The 13,233-nt window shown below is 39.8% G+C and overlaps 1 protein-coding gene across 2 annotated transcripts in view; it reads left to right on the top strand.

Annotated features, from left to right (window-relative positions):
* PIWIL4 (piwi like RNA-mediated gene silencing 4) overlaps nucleotides 1–13,233 on the top strand; it is a 51,634-nt gene that overhangs the window by 28,159 nt on the left and 10,242 nt on the right. For both annotated transcript variants that reach the window (XM_017882016.1, XM_017882015.1), the window contains exons 10-14: nucleotides 726–843; nucleotides 3,177–3,288; nucleotides 6,070–6,254; nucleotides 8,591–8,663; nucleotides 12,513–12,713. In XM_017882016.1, the coding sequence (XP_017737505.1) occupies nucleotides 726–843; nucleotides 3,177–3,288; nucleotides 6,070–6,254; nucleotides 8,591–8,663; nucleotides 12,513–12,713 (689 nt within the window). The remainder of the gene's footprint in view (nucleotides 1–725; nucleotides 844–3,176; nucleotides 3,289–6,069; nucleotides 6,255–8,590; nucleotides 8,664–12,512; nucleotides 12,714–13,233) is intronic.

Raw genomic sequence — 13,233 nt, 5'->3', positions numbered from 1 at the left:
TTCCTTACCCTTATACGAAGATTAATTCAAGATGGATTAGAGACTTAAATGTTAGACCTAATACCATAAAAACCCTAGAAGAAAATCTAGGTAGTACCATTCAGGACATAGGCATGGGCAAGGACTTCATGTCTAAAACACCAAAAGCAACGGCAGCAAAAGCAAAAATTGACAAATGGGATCTAATTAAACTAAAGAGCTTTTGCACAGCAAAAGAAACTACCATCAGAGTGAACAGGCAACCTACAGAATGGGGGTGCTCATTCTTAATGGTGTTCTGATATTGTAGGTCTGCAGGACCCAATATAGTAGCCAGTAGCGCATGAGTTTTTGAACACTTGAATTGGGACTAGGTCTACCAAAAGACTGAGAGGAGGTATGCTGTAAAATACAGCCCAGATTTGAAAGGCTTAATATGAAAAAAAAGAAGGAAACTACCTCATCAATAAGTGTTTTATGTTGATTACATGTTGGAATGATAATATGTTGGATATACTGGGCTTTATAAATAATATACACTACTTAAAGTAATTTTGTCTGTTTCTTTTTTGACTTTTCTTAACGTGGTTACCAGAAAACTTAAAATGACATATGTGGTTTTCATTTCTATTGGTTGTGCTATACAGATGGTGAATGCATTCAAGTGGAAAGGTTTAAACTGGGCCTGCGATGGACTGAGTTGCTTATGTTCATTTTCTCACTTTGTCTTCATTTGCATTTAATAGGGCTGACTGACCAGGCAACCTCTAATTTCCAGCTGATGAAGGCTGTGGCCGAAAAGACACGTCTCCCTCCTTCAGGCCGGCAGCAGCGCCTGGCCAGGCTTGTGGACAACATCCAGAGGTACTGGATCACCGCATGCATCCTGCCTGGGGCTGAGTTTTTAGTATTAGATGGTCCATGTAACACTGTATTCCTTGAAGGAAATGTCTCATTCGTATTGATTGAGAGCAAGGAGCTTTTGAATTATGCTGTCCACAGCCCTTCATGTGAGATGTCTCAGGACTAAGGGGTTGAATGGAGTTGGGAGAAGCCATGCTGTTAGGAATAACACTCACTTTACCTGCATGCCCTGCTTTCATCTGTTTCATACATTGAGGTCTGGATAAAATGTTGAATAAAGAAAAAGGTTATAATGTAAACAACAACAACAACATCCAAGCAATCAAAGCAACCAGAAAAACACCAGGCCGCCAGTATTCAGGGTCAGGAATGCTCAACTTTTAATACAATGGCCTTAGCAGACTGAACTTTAGGAAAACCCCACTATGTGCCTTTTAAATTTGAGATATACCTTTGTGCCATCTGGTTCTGCCTATCTGATTATCAGACTGTTTTTCAGTTCTTATGACAGTTTGCTGTAACATGTGATTGGAAAACTGAGCTTCTCCTTGGTTTTCCTTTCTGACCCTCTAAAACTGAACTATCCAGTGTGGCTGCTAGGCACTTGAAATGTGGCCGGTGACACACCTAGAAATGATTGGTTAAATAACATATATTTAAAACATCATTTCACTTGTCACTTTTTTACTTTCTTAAGGTGGTTACTGGAAAATTTAAAATTACATATGTAGCTTGCTTTGTATTTCTATTGGGTTATATTGCTGATCAACAGTCGTTTTTAAAAAAAAATTTTTTTTAAAGTAGTATTAGCTCTTGGAGGATTTGGAAATTTCCATAGCACAAAGAAAGGAGAGCGAGAAAAGAGTGTGTATGTGTGTTTACTCAGTAAATATTTAACAAATGAGTGAATCACAATTGAATTAATAATTAATTCAATTATTATTATATTAGTAATATTCTTTCAGACTTTGCAAATGCATACAATCCTATTTTTTTTTAAAGAGAAATGGTGTAGTACTGTACATCATGTTTTGTAACTTGCTCTTTTCACTTCAGGGTTTTTCTCAAACACTTCTGTATGGTAAACATGACCTCTATTATCATGCTAGTGGTTTCATAGTTTTTTTATTTCATGGATACAGTTTACGTCATTTACCCTGGACATCCCTCAGACTTACGCCGAATTCAGAAGGGATTCCTCATTCGTTTCCCTTATAGTGACTGTGGATTAATCTTCCTGATGCATCTATCTGCCATCTTTCAGTAATACCACCCACCTCACCCCATTTCCTGACCAATGATGGCCTCACTCATCTTATCTTGGGCAGTTAGTATCTGAAGCAAAATAATTAACTCAGAGGAATTAGTGTGACCAGAGAAGACATAATCTGAAGAGGTGGAAATAGTGCGCTATTCTTGAGAGACAGTGGTGAAGAGGTTGGAGCTCCCCTAAAAAAAGAGGTAGAGCTTTAATGGGGAAACAAAAGCGTGGGGGTCTCCTCCATGTCCTGCAAATGCCTGGCTTACTGTGCTGAGTCCTATATGTAGTTGTTGCTCTCAAGGAGCTTATGGCTCAGTGGAAGTTTATCATATATCATACTCCCATGAGCTAAAACATCAACTATGATTAAAGCTTATTAAGTTATAAATGGAAAGTACTACACAATTGAAAGTAGTGTTATTATTGCTGATATTAATATTCTCCTCATAGGATAGACAGGGTAATAGGAAGACCCTGAATCTTCTGAAGCTTAAATTCTCATGTTCCCTTCTTTTATCGTCCTTCCTTGACTCTCAACCCAACAAATTCAGATATTCACAAAAGACATCTCCACGTCCCCTGGCTCCAAAGTATCTCTTTATTAACAAGTGTGTTATCAAGAATGATAATATCTCATAGGTTTTGAGCACATGCCATGTGCCAGGGACTGTGGTAAGCACTTTCTGTGTATTATCATATTTCATCTTTATATCAACCCTACGAAGTAGGTACTTTTATTATCCTTACATTTTGCCAGTGAAGAAACCAAGGCCTTAAAGATTAATACTTTGCTCAAGGTCATATATTATTAAACGTTAGAGCTGGGAGTTAAACCCAGGTCTGTCTGGCTCGAAAGGTTCTTTTTCTAACCACTGTACTCCCACTGGAATCCTTTTCCCATTCCTGAACATCCCAAATGAGCACAGTTGTCCCATAATTCTTTTAAGCAGGGAAAAAAATATGCTGAGTAGAATTAGAAGCCAGGAATCCTGAAGACACAGAAAATCAGCCCCTAATTCAGTAAGCTGTAAATATATCTCCCTTTAATGATTTAAAGCAACTCTATCAACAGGAACACCAATGCTCGTTTTGAACTAGAGACCTGGGGACTGCATTTTGGAAGCCAGATATCTCTGACTGGCCGGGTTGTGCCTTCAGAAAAAATATTAATGCAAGACCACATAGTAAGTGCTGTGATTTTACTTTCATTTAAAAGTATTTACTTGAATATGTGTAAGTTTGTGCATTGGCCAGAGTGGCTTGTGTGCTTATAATATTTGGTTTGGCCATGTACTTCCATCTCTTTATCCTAAGACTTCAGATCCCCTGTGGTTTCCTTGTCAATCTGAATTTACTTGCATGGACTTAGCGGCACCCAGTGGACATGATTTAGGTTAGTCAGAAGATGGTATTTCAAATCATTGCAATTAAAATATACCCATCTTGTGTTGCATGGTGCATTGCTCTTAAAAAAAAAAAAAAAAAAGGCCATACTCATCTGAGGAAACTCTATTAACTGGTGAACATTAGTTCTAATAGACTGTTTTCTGATACCAAAACTGGACTTTTAGTTGCTATGTCAGTTGTGTATGTTAATCTTTCAAAATAAAACACTGCTCAATGGACATGAAAGTCAAGAAATATGCACAGAACCCAGCCCCAGACATAGTACTTGGGGAGAGAGGCATTTGGAAACCTGAAGAGACAAATCATCGCCACTTCCAGACTTCTGTTGAAGAAATGAACCTATTAATATTTTATGCAAAAATTATGCATTATCTTTCTCTTCTCCCCCTCAGTTTTGCCCACTTTAAAAAACCAGTTGCATTTCTTTTCATGTTTAAAGGCTCTCTTCTTGCCTTTATTTGGTGTAATAAACCTGCATGTCTAACTGATATAACTGAACAATGAATGTATCATGTTGGTAGAATGGGGGATTTTTTTCATTTTTTTTTTTTTTTTTTTTTTAAGATAGATCTCATTCTGTTGCCCAGGCTGGAACATAGTGGGATGATCACAGCTCGTTGCAGCCTTAACCTCCTGGTCTCAAGCGATCCTGCCATCTCGGCCTCCCAAGAAGCTGGGACTATAGGCATGCGCCACCACGCCCAGCTGATTTTTGTATTTTTTGTAGAAATCAGGTCTCCCTATGTTGCCCAGGGTGGTCTTGAACTCCTGGGCTCAAGCCATCCTCCCACCTTGGCCTCTCAAAGTGCTGAGATTACAGACATGAGCCACCATGCCTGGCCTTGTCATTGCTTTACAATAATCTATCCAGGTTACAAAAACTCTCATTGGAGAACCTAAGGAAGTACTGTTTTTCAACACAAACAAAACAAAACTTCATTGTAAAGTACCAAAATGAAGACTCCCATTAGGATCTTGGTGACAGGTCAGTAAAGAGAAGCTCAGTTGCAGATCCACATGTAAAGAAGGACTTATGTACTTAAAATGATCTGTCTCATAAGCTCTATAAGCAAAATCATATTTCCCAGAGCCTTTCATTTTTATTTATTTGTTTGCATTCTTTTGGTGTAAAAACTGGTGTCCATAGGAGAAAGGGCATTAAAACAGGAGAACTCATACACTGGAGGTAGCAGGTGTCTAAGATGACAATGTCATCAACTTCTTGGCCCATTCTGCTTTTCTGAAATTAGCTCCTAGGAACTGAATGAACTAAAAGTTCACAAGTCTCAGGGTACATTGTCCTGGGTCTCCTCCCAGCCCCATAAGACAACAGCAGGAAGAAGTGTTGTGGGCAGAAGGACTACAACTCTCTTCATGCTCTAATGGACAGGAGTGAACGTTGGTTCCAGAGAGAGCCATTGATGGAAAGCTAGCCCTTCTCCTTTGCTCTCAGGCTGAGGTAGGTGGACTCCTGGAGCTGAATCCAGCCCAGCCAGTGGAAGGCATCATGAGGATGGCTAATGATTGGAAGTCAGAGAAGTCAGAGTGCTTGGTTGCAAGTGCCCTGGCTGCCATTTCAGGAGACTGGCATTCTAAACCTGTCACTGCTGCCAACTGGTTTCATAACCTCTTAGCCACAGCTTTCTAGTCCGTAAAACAAGAAGATTGGGATGTTTCTTAAGTATTAGTGTACATGTGAATCACTTGGGGGACATGTTAACATGCAGATTCTGATTCAGTGGATCTGGGGTGGTGCCCAGGACTCTGCATTTCTAACTGGCTTCTAGGCGATGCTCATGCTGCTGGTCAAGTAGTGCTTGATAGCACTTCAAGTAGCAGGAGATGAGCATACAGTGTGGTCCCTTTTAATTCTAACAGTGGATCTTTCCCACTTGCTATGCCAAAGGCATCATTCAATTACAGTCTGGGGATATAAGCAGAGGGTCTGGGAAGCAGGCTAACATTCCCCCTCTTCAACACAGGAAACCTGTTTTTCCTGGTCACATGAGGCACCTTTTGAGAGTGAGAAAGGAGCCTCCATCTTGGTTTCATCTTTGCTTCTAGGTGTACCTACTCCTAGCTTAATATATAATCTTAACTGTTCTGTAGGGTGTGTTAGTTTTATTATGATGACCCAGAGTATCGATAATCAGCATTCTCTGAGATATTTAGATGCTTCAAGTAAAAGATAAAACAATACAGGCTGTTTGCCTGAATCATTTTTAATAAAGGCATAGATACTCAGAGCTGGAAGGGAACCTCAGAGATCTTTGAATCAGACACCATTCTCTGCGCACCACAGAGAATCATGAGATGAAAGGAACCTCCAAGGTTCTGCCACCAGTGCCTGGAAGACCTGGGGTGATGCCCAGATGCTTCCACTCCCAGAAAGCACATGTATTCTGTTCGGATGTGCAGTGCCTGCATCTGTGTTTTAAGACTGAATAGCAAACTGTGTTCAACAGTTATAACAAATGGTGGCCATCTTCACACTGTGTTTATTTAGTTGATCTCTGAATAAATTTATTCAATCCTTTCATGGTCATTATTTTTCTCAGTGTCAACCTGTGTCTGCTGCTGATTGGTCCAAGGATATTCGAACTTGCAAAATTTTAAATGCACAGTCTTTGAATACCTGGTTGATTTTATGTAGTGACAGAACTGAATATGTTGCTGAGAGCTTTCTGAACTGCTTGAGAAGAGTTGCAGGTTCCATGGGATTTAATGTGGACTACCCCAAAATGTGAGAATACATTGAATTTTGTTCATATATTAATTTGGTTTGGTTAGAAGGTGGGGAATAATGGCAGATGTATCAACAAAAGCTTCTTTTTTTTTTTTTTTTCCTTTGAGACGGAGTCTTGCTCTGTTGCCCGGGCTAGAGTGCAGTGGCCGGATCTCAGCTCACTGCAAGCTCCACCTCCCGGGTTTACGCCATTCTCCTGCCTCAGCCTCCCGAGTAGCTGGGACTACAGGCGCCCGCCACCTCGCCCAGCTAGTTTTTTTGTATTTTAGTAGAGACGGGGTTTCACCGTGTTAGCCAGGATGGTCTCGATCTCCTGACCTCGTGATCCGCCCATCTCGGTCTCCCAAAGTGCTGGGATTACAGGCTTGAGCCACCGCGCCTGGCTAACAAAAGCTTCTTTATCCCAGTATGGTTTCCTAATGTAAAGTGCCAAGAAAATAGTCATAAGTGGATAGATTTTGTAATAACTAAACTTTTATAAAGTTAAAATATATTTTATGTTGGTCTTTGTAAAACTTGTACACAGTTCTTAAGCAGTAGTGTCATTACCTGAAAATCTTTCCAGTATCAGTTGGGATATAAATCTTTAATAAGTCCATATATTGTCTTCTCAACTGTTTTCCTTCTTTCAGCTCAGTTTTCATATTGGTTATTTACTTAATAGCAAATGAATATTAAAAAATAGAAGTTGCATGTCCTAACTTTTACTTGATAGATTTTATGCTTTAAAATTTAATGTGAAAATAGATCTCAAATAAGCTTTTCTGATTCTGTTACTGTAGCATACTATTAGTCATTCAGAGAGTTTCCTGATAAGACTAGGGGTCAACCATTTATTCTTAGAATGTTTATTGAGTACTAATATGTGTAGATACTATGCCAGTTGCTGAGGATGAAAAGATAAATAAACTGTTTTCATTGAGTAAGAGCTACATATACAATCACACTGAAAATATGGTTTTGCTTTAGAAAAGCCATAAAGTTGGTCATGCCTCACTTTACTGAACCTGATATGCTTAGAAAAGAGGAACAGATACTTATTTTTCTTTGTTATAGTGGAGTTATTCTTTAAACACATAGTTACTAATTAATTACATCAGCAGCACAAGTATTAATCCCAAAGTCTCATTTAACACCATTGTTTAGAACTCCCCTCTTATCAAATCTGTTAATAAATAGCCTGGATAAATAAACACCCGCTCTACTTTCTCTAAACCCATGAGCTAATAAAGCAGGAAATTATTATGAAAGAAACCACAGTCTGCAGACCCTGGGGTGATGTCACAGGCTCTTTCTCACATGAATTCTGGAACAAGCCCATTGCTATGTTCTGTCCTTGGCCTGTTTTATTTGAAAGCTCATATTTTATTTCCAGCTTCTTTTTTCCATAAAGTATCCATTTACCTGTTAGATTTATATGCATAGCTCTGTCTTCTGAAACATTCACCTGATGATTTTAGAAGGAATGGACTATAAGTGCAGCAGAGTCAGAGTGCAAGAGTTTGAACTGGACGAGTCAGGACCATCTAGTTGCCTAGACGGTTCTGCCAGCCAGTCACATAGGTCTGTTAAAATCTGCATTCATGGGGTTGACGGTCCTGCCACCTGCTGGGCGAGTTTTAAAAGGCCACTGGGCATTGGGACAGTTCACTTATATACACATAAAAGAGGCTGATTCTACATAAAGAAACTAGTTTTACAAATTCCTATGTGTGTGAGCATTACTTCTGGAGCTGCTGGTCCCTAACATAATGTAAGCACAGAACAGATAATTGTTAAGTAGCTGTGATAATTGATTAAGGCTAGACATTCCAGGCTCCAGATAAGCAACCACTAAGGAAAATAAATATATTTTTGTCTGAATCATGCAAATTAGCTGAATATCTTGGTATCATTAATCTGATGTTTTCTGAAACATTCGTTTTTAGATTGCTATAGTGATTCACTCTTACAGAAATCTTAATCCTGGTTGAGCTTGAACAGTGTTTCAGATATTTGATACTATGAGACTTGGGATTTCAAAAGTTCACTTTCAACCCCATTTTCAACTACAGAATTATTGATTGTAGGGATTCTGGACAATTGAGAAGATCTTATTTTCTACCAAACCATTTTTTACACTGTAAAATTATTGCTAAATGTTTTGTCATATTTTGTAGTGAAAGAAACAATTTTAGACTCAAAAGGTTTTATTTTTCTCTAATAATTTTTTCCTAAAACTACTAGTCTGTTATGAAAATTTATTTGTATTATTTCTATTATTTCTAATGCCATATGATTATGTGATACTAAGAAGGAAATTACATAGCTTCAAAATTAATCTTTTTATGTAGCATAAAAGTACAAGAAAATCCAGCTGCATTTGTTAGAGCTGTACAGCAATATGTTGATCCTGATGTTCAGTTGGTAAGTATAGGATACTTTTTGAACTCCTTTAATCTATAATTTTAGTTCTGCTTTATATCTACAGTCTGAACATACCCTCCCATGATATATTTGCACACTGCCATGCATTTCCCCAAAGCACCCAAGAAAGTATTAATCTTAGTACTTTAATCAATATTTTATTTCATTTCCACATTTCTAATATTAATTTTAAAATACAGTACTTCTTGTTACCCCTATAACAGCCACTTGGATGTCTGCATATTTTGCAACTCATTGCAGTCATCTTTTCCCTAAGATTTCAGATAAACTGACTCCCACCTCATCCCATAAATGTTGGCATTCAGTGTTCCCAATATTTCAGGGGATTCTTGGAGGGTTGGGTCTTTCCAAGTGACCTATGGCCCCAAATTCCTGCTTCCTCTGAATTCTTGCCACCTTCTGTGCGTTTCAGTGAGGACCACTTCCTCCTGTGCTGCATCACCTGGTGGGACATCCACAGTTGCCTCATTTCTTAAAGGGCATGTATGTGTAGCTGACTTTGCAAGGCTTGATTACATCACATCCCAACATTCCAGACAAATTAGAATTGACATCCCTGTTCTTAAACATCTTTCAACGATTCCTATTTCCCAGGAATGTTTACTCTTCTACCAGACCTCAGCACCCCTGGGCTATTGCAGGGCTTTTCCTGTCCATTCCATCTACCCTTCTTACCTTGCTCACTCAGCCCAACTTCCAACATTGTTGTTTTTATGTTGTGCAAATTAACTGAACTAACTAGCTAAGTGCTATCTCTTTGCTTTTCTTTTAGTGAGTTTCTCTTTTACTCTAAAGGATCTTATATGAAACAGAGAATTATCACCCTAAGAGCATTTTTTAATTTTAATTTTTATTTTTTTTGAGACAGAGTCTCACTCTGTTGCCCAGGCTGGAGTGCAGTGGCCAGATCTCAGCTCACTGCAAGCTCCGCCTCCCGGGTTTACGCCATTCTCCTGCCTCAGCCTCCCGAGTAGCTGGGACTACAGGCACCCACCACCTCGCCCGGCTAGCTTTTGTATTTTTTAGAAGAGACGGGGTTTCACTGTGTTAGCCAGGATGGTCTCGATCTCCTGACCTCGTGATCCGCCCGTCTTGGCCTCCCAAAGTGCTGAGATTACAGGCTTGAGCCACTGCGCCCAGCCTAGGAGCATTTATTTTTTATTTAAATCAAACTTACAGAAAAGTGACAAGAACGGTACAAACAACTCTCATATACCCTTCACCCAGAATCCCAAATTATTGACTTTTACCATATTTGCTTTATTCTTTTCTGTCTTTTTTGCTGAACCATTTGAACATAAGTTACAGGCATGATGCCCCAGTGCCCTTGACTATTTCAGTGCATATTTTCTATAAACAAAGTCTCTGTCTTACAGAAGCATATGACAATCATCAAAATTAAGAAACAGTTTTCTTCATTTGTCTCAATTGTCACCTCTGTAGGAAAAGGCTCTACTGTCCTGCACTTAATTGTCCAGGCTTTATAGTCTCTCCTTTAATCTAGAACAGCTCTTTAATTTTCCTTGACTCTGATGACCTTCCAATTTTGAAGAGTACAGAGTAGTTATTTTGTATAACGTCCCTCAATTTGGGTTTGTCTGATGTCTCTTCATGATTAAATTCACGTTATGCACTTTTGGCAAGAGTAGCACAGCAATGATCCTACAATCTGAGTGCACCCTACCAGGTGGCATTCCACTGATTACGGTGATACCTGCCCGATTTCTCCACTGTAAAGTTAAGTTTTATCAGTCACATATGTGCATATGTAGATACTTTGAGACTATATAAATAATCCTGTTTCTCATCACACTTTTACCCATTTGTCTTAGCGTCTATTATAATTCTTGCCTGAATCCGTCATTATTATGATGGTTTAAAAAAACTGGAAGTTGAGAGTATGGATATAGGGGGAGGGAAAATAAGGATAGAGAAGTTTCAAGTTCCCTGGCTTTTTTTTTTGAAACAGAATCTCACACTGCCGCCCAGGCTGGAGTGCAGTGGTGCGATCTTGGCTCACTGCAACCTCCACTTCCTGGGTTCAAGCAATTCTTGTGCCTCAGAATATGTGGCACATTATTATGATAGTTAACAAATGGGGGTCTTCCATTCCATCAGTCCTTCTGCAGTTATTAGGTGGCATAGGAAGAACTTTCTCTTCTCCCCATTTATTTGTTTCTTTACATCTGCACAGACTCATAGATTCCCGTTTTGTTATAGTCCATTACTCTTACTATTTATTTTGTTGCTCATAATATTGTACCTGATTTTGCTTGTGGGATTCCCCTTCAAGTTGGCTTCTGTGTGTTTTTCATGTGTCTCCATCTTTCTTGGAACACTTTCTTATTTTCTGGCAAAATAAGATATTCCAGGCTCATCTAACAGTGTTGCTTCCCAGCCCTGGAATCAGATATCTTTCCCGGGAGTCCTGAGTCCTTTTAGCAGATAATAGTATTTAGATAACAAAGATTTGGAGCACTTGGTATGCTTAATTGCTACCGGGATGTTGCTATCCCCAGGCTTTCTCAATGGGCATAGCTAGGAAATGTATGTTGCATGGCTCCTGTTATTCCCCACATACCTGCTTACTTGTCCAGCCCTTGGTATGGAACCAGTCTCACTCAGTTCCCATCTTCTCTCAGCCCATTGGGCCACTGCCTTGTTCTACCACTTTTCTTGCTTGGAGCCAAACTCATGAATTGGAAGGAAGGAAGGCCTCTAAGAGTCTTTTGCTAATAATTTAAAAATATTTTTCTTCACTTTATATAATTAAATGTAAGTAATTTTAGCTTTTGACATTGTGACTTTAAATAATTCTATAGGTGGAAAAATTACTTTGTTTTCTTCTGCTAATCATGCCAGTGTATATCTTTTCTACAATTTGGAGGCTTTTGAAAGTGGAGAATAAAAGATGGGAAGGAGGCGGAGGTAGGCCCTTCAGTGTGGAAAGCATCTGATAAGAAGTAGGAGTAGGCCGGGGGCGGTGGCTCACACCTGTAATCCCAGCACTTTGGGAGGCTGAGGCGAGTAGATCACAAGGTCAGGCATTTGAGACCAGACTGGCCAACATAGTGAAACCCCGTCTATACTAAAAATACAAAAAATTAGCCGGGCGTGGTGGCAGGCACCTGTAATCCCAGCTACTTGGGAGGCTGAGGCACAAGAATCACTTGAATCCAGTAAGCGGAGGTTGCAGTGAGCCAAGATCGCGCCACTGCACTCCAGCCTGGGTGACAGTGTGACTCTGTCTCAAAAAAAAAAAAAAAAAGCCAGGGGACTTGAAACTTCTCTATCCTTATTTTCCCTCCCCCATATCCATACTGTCAACTTCCAGTTTTTTTTTTAAAGCGTATTTTTGGTTGTCTTCTACCTAATGGGAAAAGCACCATAGTTTAAGCTAATTCTCAATTTTGCTTATCTTTTTGGATGGGTTCAGGGAGGGACCAATGGGAATGAGAACTCGAAAACCACAGGAAAGGACCACTGCGAAGTTGGGGGTGAGGGAATGGAGATAGCTGGAGAAGGAGCTCTGTGAGAAGGGAGTTTGAGGGAATTGACAGAATCAAATCAGGACAGAAACGAGGAGATGGGTAGGAGAGGGATGGGGCTTTGCAGAGTGAATCGCTAATAAGAAGGCATTTCAAATGGCATTAATTCACCAGTGGTTTAATGGCCATTTAAGAGAACTGTAGGCATGTTAGTATTGCTTCTTGGGAACTTAGGGGCAAAAGATGTTTGGAGAATAATTCATGAATTCATTTCTTTAAAAAGCGACTTCTTAGCAGAAGTAAATTAATTTCCAAAATCTTTTGCTGTTTTTGCTTTTAGGTAATGTGCATTCTGCCTTCTAATCAGAAGACCTATTATGATTCCATTAAAAAATATTTGAGCTCAGACTGCCCAGTTCCAAGCCAATGTGTGCTTGCTCGGACTTTGAATAAACAGGGCATGATGATGAGTATCGCCACCAAGATCGCCATGCAGATGACTTGCAAGCTCGGAGGCGAACTGTGGGCTGTGGAGATACCTGTAAGGACCCTGTCACATTTTTTCTATTAGTAATTAATAAATTAATTTTAAAGATTAAAGTAGGAGATGTTATCACATGGTCCCAGAATTATTTGGTTTGCTTGTTTCTTGAGCCTCTGCCCTGGGTTCTGGCATTCCACAAGCCATTGTGCGTCTCCAAAAGAGGCTCCATGCTTCTCAGGGAGCTTCAGTTAAGCTGCTAACTCAGCATAGGGACCTGAATTGAATCCTCTTGGCTGCTATTTTAAAATCTGTGTTCCATTGGCTCCACATTTACCTGCTTTCAGCAGGATGCTAACTCTGAGAATAGCCTTGTACCCTGGATGGGGCCTCCCCAGAGCTTGGGGAGCTGGCATAGCTTATGATCTGAACTTCCAAACTGTGGAAGGTACTAAGAAAATCCTCTTCTCTTCCCTGAACCGTAGCCACCACAGGAGTAAGTGAGGAGAATGAGAAGCAGGGGAGTGTTGCCCATTTCCTTACATGTCCATAACCAGGATGAACACAGTCACCCTCAGCC

Source organism: Rhinopithecus bieti, unplaced genomic scaffold, assembly GCF_001698545.2.
Source record: "Rhinopithecus bieti isolate Rb0 unplaced genomic scaffold, ASM169854v2 scaffold_12653, whole genome shotgun sequence".
Classification (NCBI taxonomy): domain Eukaryota; kingdom Metazoa; phylum Chordata; class Mammalia; order Primates; family Cercopithecidae; genus Rhinopithecus; species Rhinopithecus bieti.
The sequence above is the reverse complement of the archived record's forward strand: the minus strand, read 5'-3'. Positions and strand labels throughout refer to the sequence as shown.